The following is a 22,246-nucleotide window of genomic DNA, read 5'->3' on the forward strand; positions in this document are numbered from 1 at the left end:
GGAATAGTGGGACATTCACGAATACATTATAAAACATTGAGTGTTTTTTTTTCTTTATTTAATAAAGCCATACTAGTGGTATGGATCTACTCTATTGTGAAGTAACTTAATCACATTTTTAATGACGTCAAATCATAATGTAATACCAAAGATAGAGAATAAAATGACATTGTAATGATATTTGTAAATATGTATTCTTTATAAATAGATGTATGTATATATATTTGTATAAGCATATATACATATATTTGCCATTTTTCTATTCCTGTAGGGCTATTTCAATTTAAATAAATTTAAATTCAGATGATGAAATAACACTAAACCAGGCTTTTACGATGTATATTTTCTCTGATTCCTTTGTAATTGTGATGGTGTTATCTTAACCAGGTTATCTTTTGACCAGGAATATTTCTGCAAATGGCCTAGAAAAAACAAATCTTTTTGTTTTTTGGCATAAATAAGTACAATGTTATTGTCAAATCATTACAACTCGGTGAAGGAACCCCCTGGAAAACTTGGCTAAGGCAAAAATAAAAATGTTAAATAACATCTGTATCTTTACAGAACAGAAAGCGTAAGCAAAAACCACTTAAAGGAACACTATAGTCACCAGAACTATTACAGCTTAATGTAGTGGTTCTGGTATCTATAGCCTGTTCCTGCAGGCTGAGCACTGTAAATGCTGCCTTTCTGGAGAAAAATAGTTAAACACTATAGTGCTAGAATACAGGTTTGTATTCCTGACACGATTGTCGCTATAAAAGGTTTTGTTTTGGAGGGAATATTTTCACTCCTCCCAATACAGCTTTTAATATTTTACTTTTAACCTGATCCTGACCTAAGTGACTTTCTCAGGAACAGGCTTGCAAATACCATAGACAGTTGTGGGATTGCTCGAATATTTTTTTATTTTATTATTATATTGCACTAAAGACTGTGGCAAAAATCAATGTTTGCTAAATATTTTACATTTTTGATGCGTTAATAAAGTTCTATGAAACATATTTGCTAAATACATTGTAGTAAATGGTACAAACCCTAAAACACTGGGGTAGGGAGTTCCTATGCTCACATTAAAGGTCTGCATTACAGAAGCATCCAGCCACCCACTAGTGCAACATGCCTGTGCTACCCTGCATTACACACTTGACAAATGTGTTTAATCTTTTTATGCCATACCCGACACCTGCTTTGGCCTTTCCAGGGTATATGATACTATACACATTTTATTCTTGTTGTTTTATTGTTTTTGCTATGTTTACAATTTCAATAAAGATCTAAAATCATATTGACTAAAATGTATGCTAATGGCTCATTTTAGAGTTTCACAAGTGTCTGTTTTTTATTGAATGGAGCTTATGCAGTTCATGTGCAATTTATGTAGAGGAAGTATTCACACAAACTCATGGGGTATTTTTTTCCCTACAGGAACAGAAACCACAAACAACCATATATAAACACAAGTTTAAGGCCGTAGGCCTGTATTTGAGGGAGGAGTTAAGCGTTCCATATAAACGCTACTCCACCCTTCCTACATGCCGTGCGCACGCTGTTCACCCCACCCACCTCTCCCTCTTATACAATTCGGTCAGGGAGGCCCTCTTTTTCAGGCCTACCCTCTACGTCGGTTCCGGCACACCACACCGACTGGATTCCAATCACAAGGTATCTCACTAAACGATATATTAGCCAACCACAAACAATATATTTTTCCCCAATTGATTTGTCAGGGTAGATTCTGGACCAAATAGACAGCTAGAGCGCAGTAGTTTTCAGCACTTATAATGTGCCTATTTTGCTCTTGATCGCTTGTAATGAATGCTTGGTAGCAGAGCTGCAGTTATAGGACGTGTAAAACTCTGTGCTGTCCCAGCTCCTCCAGTGTCTGTGTGTGAGGCTGAAAAGGAAGTAGGGGAGTGATCATTTCCCATCTCCATACTATCACACAGGAAATGGCTTGCAGGAGAAGCAGAGACAGGATTTATGTACACTGCATAACAATTCCTGCAGTGCTGTTATTAATCATAGAGGGGTATCTTGACTGCTAAAGTCATAAAATAACAAGTACTTTGCAAATGACCCTTCAAACTCCACATGTCCTAAACACAGTTTTCCCATACCAAAAAAGTAACCTTTCCCAAAACTATGAGAAACACTTTCCTTCCCAAATTTTAGCAACCAAAGCATACAAAAAAAAAACCCAACCGTCTCCCCCAGCCAATAATTAAGTTAGTTTTTAAAAAGATTCTGTACTATAATACTAAATGTAACCCCACTAATCCTAAAGCCAATAATCCTAAATACCCCTCTTAGAATTATCTGCCTACAGGCACTGGGTAGATGTGTACTAATAAATATAAGAATGTATAAATAAATACAAAATAAATACAAAATATGGTGTGGGAAAAAGTCTTCATATTAATCCTACCTTATGGATCAAAGCAATTCCAAACGGGGATCGTATTTTGCACTGAAAGTTTTATGTTTTTGTTTTCAGCAAAAATAAAAATCAAATCTAGCCTTTAATTGAGATTTTCTGTTGTCTATTTGCACCAAACATAGCGAAGATGTGTGAATAAAATTAAATTGTTTCATAGTGTATTCATAACTTGCTTGTTTCAAAAACTGCTTATATCACTTTGCCATATAATAATTTGGTTACAATTAATCCAGGCCTTTAAAATCCTAGAAATGCCTTACTGTACCTCTCCAAGAACTCTGCAAAAGTAGGACAATTCAACCACTTGCATAACTTTTGTACTTTGCTATGCAGTACTGGCTTCAAATTATCACATTGATTAATTTCCATGCTGTCTCAAATATGCACAAACTCACAGAACCAACATTGAAAGACATTAGGGCAGTGTTTACTTCTTGGAGGGGGACACAAAATTAATAATGGTTTGCCAGGATAATGCAATCTATGTAATTTGGGTCTCTGTCAAATATTGAACACCGTTACGATGGGTTTAGTCACCTAGTTTGTCTAGAGACAAAAGTGAGACATCACTGGATGGTGGTTCTGCTGAAATTGCACCAGCTAACAGAATGATTATCATAGTGTGTCCCCGGATGGAAAGTTAAACCCACTAAGCATTTGTATTCACAAAATACACTTAAAGAGGCATGCATCGCTTTAAGACCATTGTCTCATTAAAAAGCTTTAAAGGCAAATTGAAGTGCCAGGAATACAAAGCTGTATTCATGTTCATCTTTTGGAGCACACTGGTCCAATAAAATGAACAACCGCTCTGCCAATAGTGTTATGCAGGGCTTGAGTCCTGCAGTAACGTGTGGGAACGGCATTCATGCACTTTTTCCACAACAGGCATGCCGTTCCAGTTACTAGTCCTTCAGGACCCAGGGCTGGCACAAATGGCCACCAGAGCAGGGGGGAGCACAAATCTGAACCCCCTGCCTCTGGCTGGGGACTTGGATTTTTAAACTCCCCTCTCTCCCTCCAGCCAGTGGAGTCGGCCGGCCTCTGCTGATGTCAGGAGGAGGGGACGTGACTTTCTCCCAGGACCGATGGGGAGCAGAGGAAGTCATGCCCCCTCCTCTTGACGACATCATCAGGAGAGGTCGGCTGACTCCGCTGACTGCAGGCTCCAGATCCTGTCCCACCCCTCTTGGCCCGAGGTAAGCCTCAGGGAGGAGGGAATGCACTTGTCCCCCTCAGCTCCTGTCCCTCTTCCTCAGTCCCTGTCCCTCCTCCCCCCACCATATCCCCTGCCCCACTTACATATGAGCATATATTATTATTTTTTGGGGGAGGGCGGATCTTGAGGAGTTTCCACACTTTTTACCCAGGTCTTAACCCCTGATGTTATGTAAGAAAACAGCCAAACTCTGTCATTTAAATATTTGTATTCATTTTATTTCATAAATGATTGATATATGAAAATGTACAGTAGTAATCTTTAACAGTTTATGAAAATTCTGCAGCATAGTATTGGTGGAAGGTTATTCTATCTATGATGGTCAGCTTTAATAGTATAATCAATCAGCTGTCCAGTGTTACATTCTCTAGGCTGATGTGTACTTAGGAGTGCATTTTGGAACATACCTACATGATAAAGTAGACTTTACTTTGGCTAATTTTACACCTAATCATTTATGAAGTTGAAACACATACAGAAATATGTAGTTAAGGCATTGCATTGATAGGTTTTTTTTTTTTTTTTTTAAATGTGAACATTTTGCTAGTACACAAAAAAGCAGGGGGGGGGGGGGAATTAACCCTGCAGTACTAGACCAGGAAATGTCTGGCACTCTATTACATTTTCCACATTACGGCATCTATCAATATGGTGGTTGTCTTATAAAGTGCAATTATGGAGCATTGAGCAAGGATATCCCATTGATTTTCATGGCATTGCTCTATTTTTACTCATCCCGCAAAACAGTGACCACCTTTTTACATAATTTTTGTCTGTGCCGATTGAGTCTTGAATAGCACCGGATATAATAAATATGCATGTATATTGTATTTTTATTTCACTAGCACACACGCAGTTCTTTAAATGTTCCTTTTTAAAGAGCCTTGCGTATGTGTTGCGTCACTGAAGATCAATTATCAGTCTCGCCTGTTACTGATTTTATTCATGCCCACTGATCACGTTTAAAGGAACACTATAGTCCCCTAAATTACTTTAGCTAAATAAAGCAGTTTTAGTGTATAGTTCATTTCCCTGCATTTTCACTGCTCAATTCACTGTCATTTAGGAGTTAAATCACTTTTTCTGTTTATGCAGCCCTAGCCACACCTCCCCTGGCTATGATTGACAGAGCCTGCATGAAAAAAAAATGGTTTCACTTTCAAACAGATGTAATTTACCTTAAATAATTGTATCTCAATCTCTAAATTGAACTTTAAATCTTAATTAAACAGAACTTGCAATAAAGAAAGCCTAAATAGGGCTCTCTTTACAGGAAGTGTTTATGGAAGGCTATGCAAGTCACATGCAGGGAGGTGTGACTAGGGTTCATAAACAAAGGGATTTAACTCCTAAATGGCAGAGGATTGAGCAGTGAGGCTGCAGGGGCATGTTCTACACACCAAAACTGCTTCATTAAGTTAAAGTTGTTCAGGTGACTATAGTGTCCCTTTAATTTTTAAAGAACTTTTAGAGTAAAAAAAAAAAAGTACCTAAAATTTTCATTTACACATGCATATTTATTCTGGTAAAATCTATTCAATATAACTTATTAAATCCATATATATATATATATACATTGTGTGGGCACACTCACTAGCAAGAAAGAATACAATCAGATCATCATCATCATCATATGAAATATTGTGAGATAGATACAGGAGGATCTTACAAAAACCTGACACTCTAGTGATTTCTTCGTAAATCAAAAAGCAGTTACTGTAAGTGATTCTTCATATAAAAGAAAATCTTATTAGAAAATTAAACAGTCGGTGACGAGCAACTGGACAAGCTCTGGGTAGAAGTCACTTGTTCTCCGATTAGGATTTTGATTGACCATCTCTAACTTCTTCAAGCTTAGACAAAATCCACTGTAAAATAATTTTGACATTGATTATTAAGGCATCTGCAATAAAACCTGTGAATAAGCAGGAGTCAAGTTTTTAAAAAGAAAAGAAAGACCTCCTCCCCTCTTAAAGACGGACACCTCAAGAACGTTTCCATTACTGGCCCTTGATGCAAATAGCTTTGTTTTTATTGATGTTCTGTTACATCAGCAAACATCTAAATATATGCCATCAAGGCTACTCTGTATGCAGTGTGTACACACTGTGCTAAAGTAGATACTAAACGCACTAGGATTGACCCAAACTCCACTCTGAATTTTCTGTATGCCCAAATTGCTCTCAACATATGAAAAATACCATGGACCAATGCAACTGTAATGCTGACTCGCCATAGATATGCTAAATTAACCCCTTAAGGATACAACTTCAGAAATAAAAGGGAATCATGACTGAATATTTCCGTCATGTGTCCTTAACGGGTTATTACTCAGAGATCCAACCTTACTAATGCATTTGCTGTATTAACATGCCATGTTTTTACAGTTCAAATCTGTATAGATTTTGTACACAAAAAAAAAAAAAAAGCTGTAAAGAAAGGCCTCCTTAACCATGCCCCTTACATAAACAAACAAAAAACTTATCAAATATATGTATACAGTTCAACTACTGAAAGTTCTAATAATATTGCTACATCTGGCTTCTTTGATGGTTTGGCTTTTAATGCTATGAAACTATGAATTTCCGTGCAACTATTTTGGGCTAACTAGTGCAGACTTACTCTTGGGAACTTGGTATACGTATAGCTCCTAGTGAATAAATTAGGAGGGACAGGAATGGCAGTGTTTCAGCAAACTGGATATTCTGGGGTGAGTATCTGCTCTTTAATTTTGCAGGTTATCAATTTACCAGACTTTTCTGGAAGGTGCAAGTAATCAACATCGGATGTCACATATTGTACATGTTATTTCGGACATACACAACTCTCTTCGGCATTAGAAACTTTTTCGCTGGTTTAAACAAAAAAACATCTGTTCAAAAAGAACCCAGGTGCATGCAGGGAGATGTGTACATTTATATTCCTTTTATTTATTGCCTATTGTGGCAACTATGTAATATGAAAGCAAGATAAAGGTGCAACTAAATATTGTTTTACCAGAACAGAACCAGTTGTCTCTCACTTTTAGATTGTGTGGGTAAAGCTAATAGTCTATATATTTACATTTATAAATACTGCAGGACTCCCTTATAAATTATTTGCCTTACTTCGCTCATAGTAAGGAAAGTCATGTTATAAGCTCATACCATTGTATCATAAATGTCATCATGGTTTTACCATTCTAATTTTTTACTAAGCCACGTTATAAAGAAATACAGAAATATTAATACTAAAGCCCAACATAATGAAAAGAAAAAAGTTAAATCCAGGAGGTCTTTACCACCTTTGGTGGTTTCGTAACAAGCCAAGAATAACCGAGATACTGTGTTTACCTTGGCATCTTCCGGAGTCTTGAAATTGATTATTTTTCCAAACTCTTTGGCATGAAATACAGACTTTACTCGTTCCTGAAAGATAAACAATGTGAAATGTAAGAAACAGACTCCTTATTTTAATCCATGTTATGCCTCGGGAATCTACCCTACATTACTTTCTAATAAACCCCCCGACCTGGTGGCTGTTAAAGGAAGCAAAGGTTCAGTGCCTGCAATTATTCCTGGAATTTTCATCCACTTTAAGTCTGTGATGTTCAAAGTACAGGTTGTACAGTAAACAGGCAATGTTTTTATTCGTAGATGTTGCTTACAATAGATCATTCTGTAAGAACAGTTTGCCAGAAATGCGTAGGAATTGCAGCCAACTATTTAGAGCCGTGAAATATGTGAACCATTGTTTAATGGACACTCCAGACACCATGACAACCTATAAAGGAACAATCCAAGTACCATAACACTATGTGAATGTGAAAAAATGTGCACACATATACAATAAAATCAACTAGGCTCAACATTTAAGTGAAGGATCCCCTTAACCCTCACAATGTAATTAAATATCACGAAAATAAAGATTTAAGTGGAGCTCTGTAAATACCTGAACAGATGGATATATCAGCAGTAATAATTTACAAAAATCTGCAAATAATACACAGTACAATCATAGTGCAGATGGTACTTATAACAAGAAATAAATGAAAGTGTGTGAATTTTCAACTCAAAAGTATAGAGCCACACAATCACCTGGCTCTAGTGTGAAGCGCCTTGGGATCTTTCAAGGGAGATCCACTGCCCTCTTTAATCTCCTTTTGGTCTCCTCCACATCCAATTAGGTAAATAGGAATGGACAGGATGATTCCAATGGTAAAAGTAAATGAATTTATTAAATAACAAAAATCCAAAATAAAATGATCAATTGATCAAATTAATCAGTTAAAAATATTGCATAAAATCCAAAACGCGTTTCGGCATTGACTGACTTCCTCAGTTGGTGTATGAATCGTACAGCGTCTTTCCCTTCTTTTATACAGTCCTGATTTTGAAATTGCCGGCATCTGTGAACTCTGAAATAGGCCCTGTGGAACGCACGCCGACTCGGTTGGAACGCACGTCCGTGCGTCAATCTTGTAGTCCTGCTGTATCTTCATTTCCCTATTGGACACATGCAGACTTAATTGAAACGCACGTCTGTGCGTTAGTCATGCGACTTGGCTAGGACCTCCTTTCCCTCGTGGAACGCAACGTATGCGTTCCACCTTCATAGTCCGTTATAAAGCATTATATTTGATGTCATAGTCCGTTATAAAGCATTATATTTGATGTCATAGTCCGTTATAAAGCATTATATTTGATGTCATAGTCCGTTATAAAGCATTATATTTGATGTCATAGTCCGTTATAAAGCATTATATTTGATGTCATAGTCCGTTATAAAGCATTATATTTGATGTCATAGTCCGTTATAAAGCATTATATTTGATGTCATAGTCCGTTATAAAGCATTATATTTGATGTCATAGCCCGTTATAAAGCATTATATTTGATGTCATAGTCCGTTATAAAGCATTATATTTGATGTCATAGTCCGTTATAAAGCATTATATTTGATGTCATAGTCCGTTATAAAGCATTATATTTGATGTCATAGTCCGTTATAAAGCATTATATTTCATGTCAAGTCCTTTACAAAAGTACCTCCTTCATCCCTCATTAAAAACGAGGAAGTTAATATAACTAAAATGACATCCTCTAATGAGAGAAATGATCTATAATGAAACATGAAACAATAAACTCATATTTTCACATATGAATTGAATATGGTTAAACAACATCCTTAAATGAGAGGCTTACCATATCACTGAACAAAAAGTCACAGGCTTACATTTTCACATACAAAGATATTAAACTTTTAAAAGCATACAAATTGTTTAAAGTGCTCTAAGTGCATTTCATGAATGATTGTGCCAATCTCTTCCTTATTAATGCAAATGTGAAATTTTCACTTCCCTTAATGGTGCTTATATATATAAAAAAAAAAAAAAAATTGGAGGGAAAAAGATAGCAAAAAAAAAATGGGAACATTTATTTTCCCTCTTTTTTTCTCTTCTTTCCTTCCCTTCAAATTACTACAAAGGTATCTCCTCAGTCAAGAACTTATCTTCAAGAAATATATTATGATTTAAAAAATAATATCAACTATAAAATATCACTACTAAAAAATGCAAAATTAATATAAAAAATGGCATAATTCAAAATCTAAGTTCAAACCGTGAGGTGCTAAAGAATCAAAATTGAAGATAAGCGTCATTTCCTCAATTCCAATTTTTCTAGTGAAATCTCCGCCCCTCCAATTTTTTTTTAACCAATTTTAGTGCACAAAACGTGAGATCTTGTGGATTTTGATTATGGCAACATTTAAAATGGTGGGAGACACTATGTGTTTCTACGCCTTTTTTGATATTCCTAACATGTTCAGAAATCCTAACATGTAGGCATCTAATTGTTCTCCCTATGTACATCATATTGCATGGGCATTTTAACAAATAAATTACATTTTTGGAGAAACACGTAAGCTGATCTCTTATTAGGAAATCTTTCTTAGTAATGCACGTTCCAGACCCATAAAAACCTTTACTTCCGGTGAGAAAATTACTATTTGCACTTAAGGGATTTTTTAGATTGCTATTTACTAGAATGGTTTTTTTAATACTTTTGCATCCCCTGTGTACGATTTGGGGTCTAGATGGTAATATATTTTTTAGAATCGGGTCATCTTGTAATAAATGCCAATATTTTTTAATAGCATAATGCACTTTTTTGTTTTTAGCAGAGAAATTGCAAATAAATGGGACATTCAATCTATTGTCTTCTGTATTTTGTTTTTTCCTATACGTAAGTAATTCTTTTCTTTCAAACTCTTTAATTTCCTCTATACTCTTTTGGAGATCTTCTTCTTTATAGCCTTTCTCCAAAAACTGTTTTTTAATTATTTGCTTTTGTCTTGTAGAGTCTTTCTCTTGTGTACAATTCCTTTTTAGCCTCATGAACTGGCTTTTGGGTGTGTTCGTGAGCCACGGGGTATGATTTAACTGATATATTAAATCAGCAATATTTTTAACTGATTACTTTGATTTTTAATAAATTCATTTACTTTTACCATTGGAATCATCCTGTCCATTCCTATTTACCTAATTGGATGTGGAGGAGACCAAAAGGAGATTAAAGAGGGCAGTGGATCTCCCTTGAAAGATCCCAAGGCGCTTCACACTAGAGCCAGGTGATTGTGTGGCTCTATACTTGTGAGTTGAAAATTCACACACTTTCATTTATTTCTTGTTATAAGTACCATCTGCACTATGATTGTACTGTGTATTTTTTGCAGATTTTTGTAAATTTTTACTGCTGATATATCCATCTGTTCAGGTATTTACAGAGCTCCACTTATATCTTTCTTTTCAAGTACCATAACAACCTATAAAAGTACACTCCAATTACCATGGCAACCTATAAACCAGGGTTGCCAAAAAGGTAGATCCTAAGATGTTTTAAAACTACAGCTTCCATGATGCTTTGCCATGATGCAAATAGCATCCCTGCAATAAAGGAACACATCAAGAACCATGACAACCTATAAAGGGTAGCAACCTATGCTACTATACCCCTTAAGGACCAAACTTCTGGAATAAAAGGGAATCATGACATGTCACACATGTCATGTGTCCTTAAGGGGTTAAAACATATGCTTCCATGTACAGGAGACTGAGGATGCAAGTACTGGCGGGCTATATATCAAATGTTATCTTAAGGGACAAGTTTGCAATCAATAGAAAACTGTAAACTGTCTGCAATTTAATTTAAAGTTAATTTTACATTTCAGAAGCGAACAAATTTGGAGAATATTCCTATTTTGGCAATTCTACTTTAAAAATAAAATTTCAGGGGGTGTGGCCTGACTGCTCAACCGGACGGTCGCATGAGCTGTTAGCTCCTCCATGAACTGACCCTCCACAGCTAATAGATAGAGCTTATTTTGCCCAAATTCACTAACTAAACCTGCATCAGGTTTCCCACAAGAATGGCATCCAAATCTGCCAAAAAAAATAAACAGAAGCAATCCGTGCTGCAAATACAAGCGCTGACGACGCCACGTTCGCAGGCCCAAGATGGCGCCGACCTGCAGCGCTCACCAGCGGCCTACTCTGACGCCAGCGACACCACCTCAGTCTCGGAACCGTCGATGGCTCCAGCTACGGACCTCTCGGTCCACAAAATGTTACAAACCATGCAGACCTCCTTACAAGCCGATCTGTCTAGAATGGCGAGAGACATCAGGGCCGATATCCAGGCGCTCGGAGATCGCACGTCGCGCCTAGAGGACAAAGCAGAGGAAATCATCTCCGCTCACAACACCCTGGCGGATGCCTATGCAGACATGCAAACCCAGCTAAGCAGCCTGATGGAAAAAGTCGCTGACCACGAAGATAGAGACCGGCGCAGCAATATCCGCCTCTGCGGCATCTCAGAGGAGGTTCTCCCCCAAGACCTCCAGGCCTATGCCACTGACCTTTTCCAGCACTTGGTCCCCGATCTCGCCCAGTCAGATTTCCTCATTGACCGGATCCACAGGCTGCCAAAACCGAAAGCCCTGCCAGCATCAACACCAAGAGATGCAATTGCCAAACTGCATTATTACACAACAAAAGAAAAGATCATGAGAGCATCCAGGCAAGCACTAATCTTACCGGAGAAATTCAAAGGGGTTCAATTATACACTGACCTTTCTGCATCCACTCTCCTGAAGAGGAAAGAGCTCTCCCTGATAACAAGAGCCCTGCGCGAAGCTAATGTGCTCTACATGTGCTCTGGGGCTTCCCAGCTAGGCTGATTGTCAGGCGCAACGGCACAGACCGGCACATCACCAACGAAGACGACGGCAGGAAGATTCTCGCTGAATGGGACATTGCTCTGCCGCGAGAACACCCACAGGGAGAGCGCAAAGAGCAACGCAGACCGCCGCAGAAGGTCCAAAGCGACTGGAACGCAGTCGCTACAGCTAAGTGACACTGTCCACACTAGCGCCTGTTTACTCGATAACGGGCACGATAACACACCTTTCTCTTTTACGAGAACCGATCTTAGTTCCACCTCTTATATGTTTTCTAATTATATTTAACAAAATGTTTGTTTAATGCATGTATATATTCATGACCCACTCTGAGTCACTCCCGTTCGCCTACTAGGCCTCGCCGAAGTGCCGGGGCCCCGGTCACTGAGGCGACGCCGATGAGGCTACCACCCACGCTCCCAGAGAAAATCGGCTGCGGCCTAAGACCATTACACACTAATCCGACTAAGTGGCTCGTGACAAACGTCCACCCTACCCCACAACACAAGCAAAGCACCATTAATGAACTAGTATATATAAAATTAAAAAAAAAAAAAAAAAAAAAAAAAAATTATAAATAAAACTGCCAAAAAAAAAAAAAAATGTATAAACAAACATGAAAAAAAAATAAAAAATTAAAAAAGGAAAAAAAAATTATATATAAATAAATACATAAATAAAAGAAGGGGGAACTACATGTACATATGGGTGAATCACCTTTCAAGGCAGCTTACTGAAACTGCAACATGGACTTGGGTGATCCACAGCTAGGGAGATGGAGAAACCCAGGGCAAATCCGATTATGCCCAGACATAGAGGGTCAAATGTCTCGATACTTGCTAACCCCCCCCCCCAGGCTCAAAAGAGCCGTGTTATTGTCGTCTAAAGACGCAAGGCTCTTGCCGAGACGGACACCTGTACATAGTTCTCCCCACCCAGTTACCCCACTATACCCGATGTATTTGTTACCCATCCCTGGTTACACACCTACCCAACCGCATAAAGCACACACTACCACATGCGGCTCAGTTTAAGAGCGCGCACGGCTGTGGAGTCGCAACTGGAAATCCAAACACAGGGTCGTTTAGGAGTACAAACCCTCATATCTCACGGAGATATTTGAAGACAAATACAAATCTGCAAAGTAAGAGGCTCAAACCAGGTTATCCCGCCTCACAAATAGCTATCTGGCCCCACCAATATAAATGACACTTACGATATTATCTTTGAACACCAAAGGCCTTAACTCCCCACACAAAAGGATATTGGCATTAGAAGAAGCGAAAAAACACAAATCCCACATCGCTTTCTTCCAAGAAACCCACTTTCAGTGGGGAAACCGCCCCAAATTCCACTCCGCAACGTTCCCCCACGATTATCACTCCTGCTACAAGAAAAAGAAACGAGGTGTTTCCATCCTCATCAGCAAAGCTGTGGCATTCTCATTGGTCAAAAAAGTGGGAGATAAACAAGGGAGATTCCTCTTGATACAATGCTACATTAATAATGAGCCTTATACTCTCCTTAACTTTTATGGCCCACACACAAATCAAACGGAATTTATGGACAATATTTTTGCCTTAACCAACAGATATAAATTTGGGGAACTCATTTTAGGAGGCGACACCAATTTCCTTTTAGACTGCTCATTAGATACAACATCAACCCACAAACTCACCTCTGCGTCAGCCCGCAAGCAAAATAAAACCACAACAGCGCTATGTAACCATATACTACAAAACAACTTTCTAGATCCCTGGAGAATCCTACATCCATTAGAACGAGACTACACCTTTCACTCCCCAGCACACAATACCTATACAAGAATTGACAGATTTCTTCTACCGGCATTGACAATGCATAAGGTCCTCTCAGCCCAAATAGGCCTGATCACTTGGTCGGACCATGCACCGATCACGATCTCTTTAGAAGAACACTTCCCCTCTACAGGGAAAGGGTCATGGCGGCTAAATGACTGCCTCCTAACGGACCCCAAAATTAATGATCAAATAAAAGCGGACCTGATCTCCTACTTCCAAACAAACATGACCCCCGAAGTGAACATTTCCACTGTATGGCAAGCGCACAAAGCGGTCATTAGAGGCCTGCTCATTAGAGCAGGTAGCTTCGCCAAAAAAGAACGACTTAGAGAATATACCGCTCTAATCTCAGACCTAACAACCCTTACTCACAAAAATAAAATGGCCCCAACACAATCCCTCCAACGCCAAATTCTGACACTACAAATCAAACTCCGCGACCTGGAACTACGAAAAACAACTTTTATGCTCAGACGCTATAAACATAACTTTTTCGTGCAAGGCAACAAAGCAGGGGCGCTCCTAGCAGCGCAGATAAAAACACGTGTCGCACACTCAAAGATAGCCTACTTATGTACGAGCTCCAAGCAAAAACTTACCGACCCACAGGATATAGTAGAGGCATTCGCCTCGTACTATAGTACCCTTTATAACCTTAAGGATGACCCTGGGATCACCCCACCCCAATCCCCCGCTATTCAGGCCTTTTTAGCCAAAGCAAACCTGCCCAAACTCACTCCTGCAGACATTAAGGCCCTATCTGCACCATTCACCATACAAGAAATAGAAAAAACTATTGCACAACTACCCAAACACAAAGCACCGGGCCCAGACGGATACACAAATCTCTATTACCAATCTTTTGCACCGATCCTCTCCCCACATAGCTACACTGTTTAACCACTGCTTCTCTGAGGGATCGCTGCCACCTGAGATGTTGACAGCTCACATATCTACACTCCCAAAACCGTGAAAAGCGCCCACACACTGCCCTAATTTTCGGCCAATCTCCTTACTCAACACAGACACCAAACTCTATGCCAAGTTAATAGCGAACAGACTATCCGAAATCCTCCCTACACTAATCCATAACGACCAATCTGGCTTTGTTAAAACAAGACAGGGCTCGGACAACACCAGGAAAATTTTGAATATCCTTGCCCATGCGAACATCCACCAAACCAAGGGTCTTCTCCTGGCACTAGATGCCGAGAAGGCCTTTGATAGGCTCAACTGGGATTATATGCAGCATGTCCTGCAATCGTTTGGTTTCACCCTACCAATCATATCGGGCATAATGGCTCTGTACAATAACCCCACAGCACGGGTGGCAAACGCCGGGTTCATATCCACGCCTCTTAACATCACCAATGGAACTAGGCAGGGCTGCCCCCTCTCTCCCCTGTTGTTCGTCCTCTCCCTGGAACCCCTGACACACATCATCAGGCACCACCCAAATATTAAAGGAATGTCGATAGGTTCCACCGAATACAAACTCTCTATGTTTGCGGACGATATTCTCCTAACACTAAGTGATGTACCAACATCCCTACCAACACTAATACAACTATTAGACACATATGGCACACTCGCATACTACAAACTAAACCAATCTAAAACACAAGCCCTACCTATAGGTCTACCACACTCTTTGATCCGAGACCTCACTCAAACATATACCTTCGACTGGAGAAAGGATCACATTACCTACTTAGGGATCAAAATAGCGCCCACAACGAATGACATGTTCCGCTACAACTACCAACCACTGCTCCCTCTTTGTAAGTCGATATGCCTCCAATGGAAGCCAGTCAAACTGTCTTGGTTAGGTAGAATAAACACCATTAAAATGACCCTACTCCCAAAATTGCTCTACGTATTCCGCCTCTTGCAACTGAAGGCTCCACTCGCATTCTTTAAAAAGCTCCAACAGACCCTATCCTCATACATCTGGGAATCTCGTAAACCCAGACTAGCCCGCCGCCTCCTACAACAACGCACTGCAGATGGAGGTGTAGGCCTACCGGATTTATACAGTTACTACAAAGCGTCTATCTTAGAAACCGCGGTTAAATTACACACACCCAAAGGTGTATTCCAATGGGTAGATATGGAAACAACCCAAGCAGGCTCAACACCTCTAACAGATATCTTATGGACTCCTAAGTCGCTTCGCCCCACAAAAGGGAACCTTTTCCTGACCACATTGCTCACCATCTCTCAGTGGGACATGTTACGGCGCACACAGAATGCCACACACAAATTCCACCCCCGCACTCCTTTGACAGCCTTGAGGGCAATATCACCCTGGCTCTCAATGAAGTCCTGGACGAAACTGGGTATCACCTCAATGGACCAAATTTTACAGAACAGCACTATCAAACCATTCCCAGATTTACAGAGGAAATTTCAGTTGTCCAACTCCTCAATCTTTCCCTACATGCAACTCCAGAGCGTGATCCCATCCCATGTAGCACATACACCAGCGGCTAACAGCATGGGTTCCAAAGAAATAGATTTGCTGTATGACAGATGTTGGCAAACACCAACTAAACCCAAAACCCTTGCGCTATGTTATCATACACTCTTAAAATCGATGCCACCACACACTCCTGCTTATGTCACCCAATGGCTCTCAGACGAGGGAACACTGCTAACTGATGAAGAAATACTTGCATCCACGCAGGCACTGAAAGGCCTCACACAATGCCACTCACACATTGAAGCCCACAAAAAAACAGATCTACAGGTGGTATCTAACACCCCAAAAGCTACACACGATATACAGAACCGTCCCGCCACATTGTTGGAGGTGTAGCGCGGCGACGGGTACAATGCTGCATATATGGTGGACATGTCCACGGATCAGACCCCTCTGGAAGGCGGCACAAAATGTACTAGAGTCCATAGACATCACAACACCTCCCTTAGACATACACACGGGATTATTCCTTTCATTCCCAAGAATGACCCCAAAACATGTCAAACGCAAGTTGGCTTTAATCATACTAGCAGTAAGGAATCTTATTGCAACTCAGTGGAAACAACCCCAATGCCCGTCTAAATCCCAACTCCTAACCAAAATACACCAATATTATACTTACGAATATATGTCCATTACCACTGCCCCACAAAGAATGGCCTTCCAAGTTTCATGGGCACAATGGACAAGCCTTTGGGAGAAACAGTTGGACGGCCATATATAGGCACAACAACAGCATTATATCGCCGACACCCATTAAGCATACACTGATCAGTCCGATAAATAGGAGTGTGAATGTAACTAGATGTGAGGTACACGCTGTAATTCTACAATGCTATTATAGACTGAATTTATGGGACATGCAGAACAGGAGTGCCGGATGTATTAGATAGCCTCATGTGAAAGAGCATACTGTTATTGGTACTTGCGAGCTGCGACTCGAGACTGTTTATGTGGAAAAATATGTATACCCCCTACCCCCCTTCCCCCCTTCCTTCTGTACCCTTCCCCATCACCCATGTTTATGCACATACAACAAAATAAACAAAACTTAAATCTGAAAAAAAATGTATAACTCTCAAATAAATGTACATATTGCATGCCTCAGTTTTTTGATGACTCAGTGTTGGACGAACTTCAAGCTGACAGCAGCGTGTAACAAATATAGTGTTTGCCAGGTTGCAATTTCTAAGAACCCAAGTGACTCCACAAAAAGCAAACTTCTCCTACTCACATGGCTTTAATGTACCTACTTTAAAAAAAAGAATAAAAAAAATGCTGTCCAAACACTTTTACATAAATCCAACTTAATTCCCATCTAGAAGGCTGCAATAGATATAATAGATTATAATAAAAGGATGCAATAGATAGGAAACTTAAAAGACCACTTCATCTCAATGAAGTGGTCTTGGTGCTGTGATCCCATGGTATGTAAAACCCTGCAGTGTAAAACATTCCCATTTTGCAGAAAGGGTAATGTTTATCTTGAAGGATTGTACATGTCTCTAGAACCTGCCATGCTGATGGTCACTAGAGGTGTTTAGGCTGCACTGGCTGAGTAAAAGTATGAGAAGCATTGGATGCACATGTGGCACTCACTATGCACGTGCCTCAGGTCCCCATCAGGGCTCCTGTATGAGGAGCATTGGATTAGACCATTACCGAAGGAAGCCATGCCGATGCTGAAAAAAGCATCTTATTTTATTACTTTTTCTAAAAAACTGCTGGTAACTAGGGGCACTTAAGTGTTAGAAATACAGGTTTGTATTCCTAACACTATATATTTCCTTTAAGAGTGGGAGCTGTATCTCGTTTTTAACTATAATAAATATATTTCTTAATTCGCATTTCCTTAAAATGTAAAAAGAAAAAATATTTTCAGAATTGTTTTTTTTAGACGACTACATTATACAAAATATTAGCTGCAATTTAAGGAACAAAATTCTTATGAATTGGACTACTGTGTAGTGCAGTGATTCCCAAACCAGTCCTCATGGCCCACCAACAGTCCAGGATTTATGTATATCCCCGTTTTATTCCAATGGAGATACTAACAAAACCTGGACTGTTGGTGGCTTTTGAGGACTGGTTTGGGAAACGCTGGTGTAGAGCATGCATAATAAATCTGTATTTAACTAATTTAGAGAAATGTTTTAATTATCCCCACCATCCTGTGTCTTGCTTTATTAGAAGCACTATTTGTGAATTGGATTCAGACTAATGGCTTATACGAATAATACAAAAGTGGAGTTCAGACAGGAGTATAGCTGATAAAATATTTTAATTTAATAACTTCACTTTACCCAGGACTGGTTGTATGGATCCTGCAATCCTGCACGTTGTTTTATATTGCATGTGCATAGAGACACATCTTTGTTCAGAGTAATTCTGGATGTATTTGAATAGATACATCCACATTCATTTTATCAGTAGAATGTTGTAGGAAGGCAAACCAAGCATTATTTTAAGCAACAGAAATAAGCACTTACAATATTGTTCATAATGTATAAAATGATTGTCAAGTACAATGGGGAAAAAAAGTGTTTAAAAGCCATACAATACCTTTGCTTCAATGCGTAGCCTTCTTCCACTAACAATAAATGGCTCTTTGGTGAATTCATCAAAACTGTACTGCCATTCACATGTAAGCTGTCCAAATGTTCCTTTGGTAACAAACAGTACACCACTAAAAAAAAAAAAAACATGAATAATATAGTTAACACCTATGAGGAGCTAAACTATCAGTGCGTATACCGACTCCAGGTACTATGATTACTTCAAATCACTAAAGTGGTAATGGTGCTAGGGGTAGCCCTTTAAACTGTAAAAAGAGATGTGTGACTAGGGCTGCCTAAATAAATGAATTGCATTGTTTATGCAGCCCTAGCCACACCTCTCCTGTTTGTGACTTACACAGTCTCCCTTTACACTTCCTGAAAAAGAAGTGTGAAGATATTATCTTACCTTATTACATAGTGTGTTAAATGCAGAATTGCTTATCTCTGGTCTGTCAATGGCCTGTTTTATGGTGGCTCTGTTAGACAAGTTAGAGTGTCCCTTTAACAATGTGATCGTCTGAACTGTGGCTTACTACTTTCGGTAACAGTCATGTGTTGTACACATGGAAAGCTCAAAGGTCAGCAAGTTAAACCCAGACATGTTATTTTAAGGTAATCCTGTCCATACATACCTTTTCATAACCATTAATAAGTCTGTGTTATTGATCATTGCATGGGCATAATATTTACATTTGGCAAATCGTCCATTTTCAATTTTCTAAAACAGAAAAGAAAAATAATTATCTATTTACTGACTTTGTATTGTGATACCAAATACATTTATGTGGATGAATCCTTCGTGGTAGCAGTGACAGTCAAGATTCTTTCTAAACAGCAAAAAGAAAATAAATTCTCCCCCCCCTCACCCCCTGAATATATAGAAAGCTTATTTTGCTTCCAAATACAATTACTGTTTACAGTATAAGGCAATTCAATTGCAATTACTTATACTTCTAGACTCTTTTACCACTAAATTTGAAAAGCATAAAAAAACATTCTCTCCACTTTCTACAGTAACTAAAGACAAATAAATAGCACATGGAGAAAATCGGTTTCTATGTATTTGCTTGTGGCATCTGAATAGCACAGCAAAGTTACATCAGGAGAGCAGACCAAAATGACAACTAAAGGCCAGCACCTTACATCTTCATGCATGAGAGCACTACTGCAAGGGTTAGCAATCTAGATGGTTTGCAATATGTATTCTGGCACAAGCTGGTCAGCAGATCACACAGAATGAACACTGGCAACCTACAGCACCTAACATGCCATGAAAACAGAGTAGGCACAGGTGAAGACTACCCAGCCTGCCCCCTGCTTCCCATCACTGGGCACTGACTGACACCAAAATCATGCCAGTTAACATTATTGTTTAGCATAGACAGGTTTTCATTATTTCATTTTAGTTCGGTTATCATTCTCTCTTTCGCCCTTGCTTATTCAATTGAACGCTCCTGGAAATTCACTGGTTCAAAAATGCAACATTTATATAATTTATATATACATATATACTGTGGCGAAACCGACCTCGCCACGTGTCCTTGGAGGGGGCTGATTGCCCGCCTCTTGCCTTTGGACTATGGACCAGACTTTATGGGAATGTGATACCCCAGATAGCCATACCATGGAGCCTATTCATATAATGAAAGACTATGGGAAAGACTTTAGCTCCATGGCAATTGTACTGTGGGAGTAGGATCTGCGCGCTATTCGGTGGTTTTGTGCGTGCAGATCCCAGCTATCTGGGGATAGGTGAAATGTCTGTGTGTTATGTGTAAATGTGACTTTATGTATTTTAAAGTGTTTTATGTCGTTTTGCAACCATGTGGTTAATGGAGTCCTCAGGAAGCGCTAGGAGCATCCATTAACGGAGGTACCCGGTCGGGGTGCCAGGCGATCCGTTACATTGGTGGCAGCTGTGGGATGGCGTCCTAGTGTGAGGTAAAGCAGCTCAGAGACACTGTTTGGATTTACAAATTGAGGGCAACGCTAGCAGTCGTGCAGCGCCCCTGGGAGCAGACAAGTATGGAAGGTTCTGGCTCTGGAGATGATTGGCTGGCCGAGGTGAGGCAGCGAGTGGCCGAGTATGGGGATGATATACCCATGGAGACACGCCGGGTGATCTGGAACCAGGTCATGGCTGAGCGAAACACAAGGCTGGACCGAGAATTCCGGTTGGCAAAAGAGAGGAAGTATGCTCAGCAGCAGGAGCGGTACAGCAGCCGAGTAGAGGCTGCATCCGAGGAGGTTAGCCGTCTTTCCCTGAGGCGGCGGGAGGAACCCGAAGTGGGGGTCCTCATAGACTGGTCCTGTGAGGAACCACAACAGGCAGGTAGAGATGGGACCAAGGTCTCTCCACCGGGCCCTTACTCACAAATGTTGCGGGGCCTCACGGATTGGTCCTGGGAAGACCCACAGATGGCAGGTGGAGATGGGACTGCGGTCTCTCTACCGGCCCTACAGGGATGCTGGGCAGTCGGCCCAGATCCCCAGCGGCAGTGTGCGTTACAGGGAGCTGAAGGGGCCGTTCTTGCTCCCCAGCGGCAGTCTACGGTGCAGGGAGAGGAGCCTGTTATCCCCTCTCCCCAGCGGCTGAAGGTGTGTAAGGGAGAGGAGTTTGTTATTCCCTCTCCCCAGCGGCAGCGCAGCTCACCAAGGGGAGACAGTAAGCCCCTCACCAGCGCAGATGGGACTGTGGTCTCTGCGCCCTGCCTACAGGGAGTACAGAGGGTCAGCCCTGCTCCCCAGCGGCTGAAAGTGTGTAAGGGAGAGGAGTTTGTTACCACCTCTCCCCAGCGGCAGCTTAATGTACCAGGGGGAGACTGTAAGCCCCACACCTGTGCAGCTGGGACAGTGGTCTCTGCACTTCCAGCACAGGGGGTAGGGATGGTCGGTCCTGCCCCCCCACAACAGGGCTGTTTAGCCAAAGGGGAGACAGTCTGTCTCCAGCAGCAGAGCTGTGTAACTAAAGGGGAGACAGTCGGTCTCCAGCAGCAGAGCGGTGTAACTCAAGGGGAGACAGTCGGTCTCCAGCAGCAGAGCGGTGTATTTAAAGGGGAGACAGTCTGTCTCCAGCAGCAGAGCTGTGTAACTAAAGGGGAGACAGTCGGTCTCCAGCAGCAGAGCTGTGTAACTCAAGGGGAGACAGTCTGTCTCCAGCAGCAGAGCGGTGTAACTCAAGGGGAGACAGTCGGTCTCCAGCAGCAGAGCGGTGTATTTAAAGGGGAGACAGTCGGTCTCCAGCAACCAGGCTCCAACCAGACTACTCCCGTGGTAGTGCTGGCAACAGGACAGAGTACCGCTGGTCTCTGCCCCCTCAGCAACCTACCAAGGCAGCCTACCAGTCCCCCACACAGCCGTGGTGAGGCACCTGAACCTGGACAAGATTCTCCCTCACCCAGGTGTAGTAACTGTTTATTGTGGGTGGGCTGCTCTGCTGTTTCTGTCTTGTGGGTGGGCTGCTGGACTAACAAGGGCACTGACCGGCAGGAGGTCAAGTACCCTGTTAGT

General features: G+C 40.7%; 2 protein-coding genes across 3 annotated transcripts in view; one reads left to right on the forward strand and one right to left on the reverse strand.

The window, feature by feature from the left end:
• The window catches only part of LOC134611301 (guanine nucleotide-binding protein subunit alpha-14), a 195,857-nt gene extending 194,559 nt beyond the window's left edge, over positions 1-1,298 (forward strand). Inside the window, exon 7 of the mRNA XM_063455024.1 lies at positions 1-1,298. This exon is cut by the window's left edge and continues 770 nt beyond it. The gene's annotated coding sequence lies outside the window, so the exon portion shown is untranslated.
• A 3,863-nt stretch (positions 1,299-5,161) lies between these two features.
• The window catches only part of VPS13A (vacuolar protein sorting 13 homolog A), a 171,713-nt gene continuing 154,628 nt past the window's right edge, over positions 5,162-22,246 (reverse strand). For both annotated transcript variants that reach the window (XM_063455026.1, XM_063455025.1), the window contains exons 69-72: positions 19,369-19,454; positions 18,741-18,864; positions 6,992-7,066; positions 5,162-5,527 (exon numbers count right to left, since the gene is read on the reverse strand). In XM_063455026.1, coding sequence (XP_063311096.1) covers positions 5,477-5,527; positions 6,992-7,066; positions 18,741-18,864; positions 19,369-19,454 — 336 coding nt within the window. In that variant the 3' untranslated portion in view covers positions 5,162-5,476. The remainder of the gene's footprint in view (positions 5,528-6,991; positions 7,067-18,740; positions 18,865-19,368; positions 19,455-22,246) is intronic.

The sequence above is a fragment of the Pelobates fuscus genome, chromosome 5 (assembly GCF_036172605.1).
Source record: "Pelobates fuscus isolate aPelFus1 chromosome 5, aPelFus1.pri, whole genome shotgun sequence".
Lineage (NCBI taxonomy): Eukaryota > Metazoa > Chordata > Amphibia > Anura > Pelobatidae > Pelobates > Pelobates fuscus.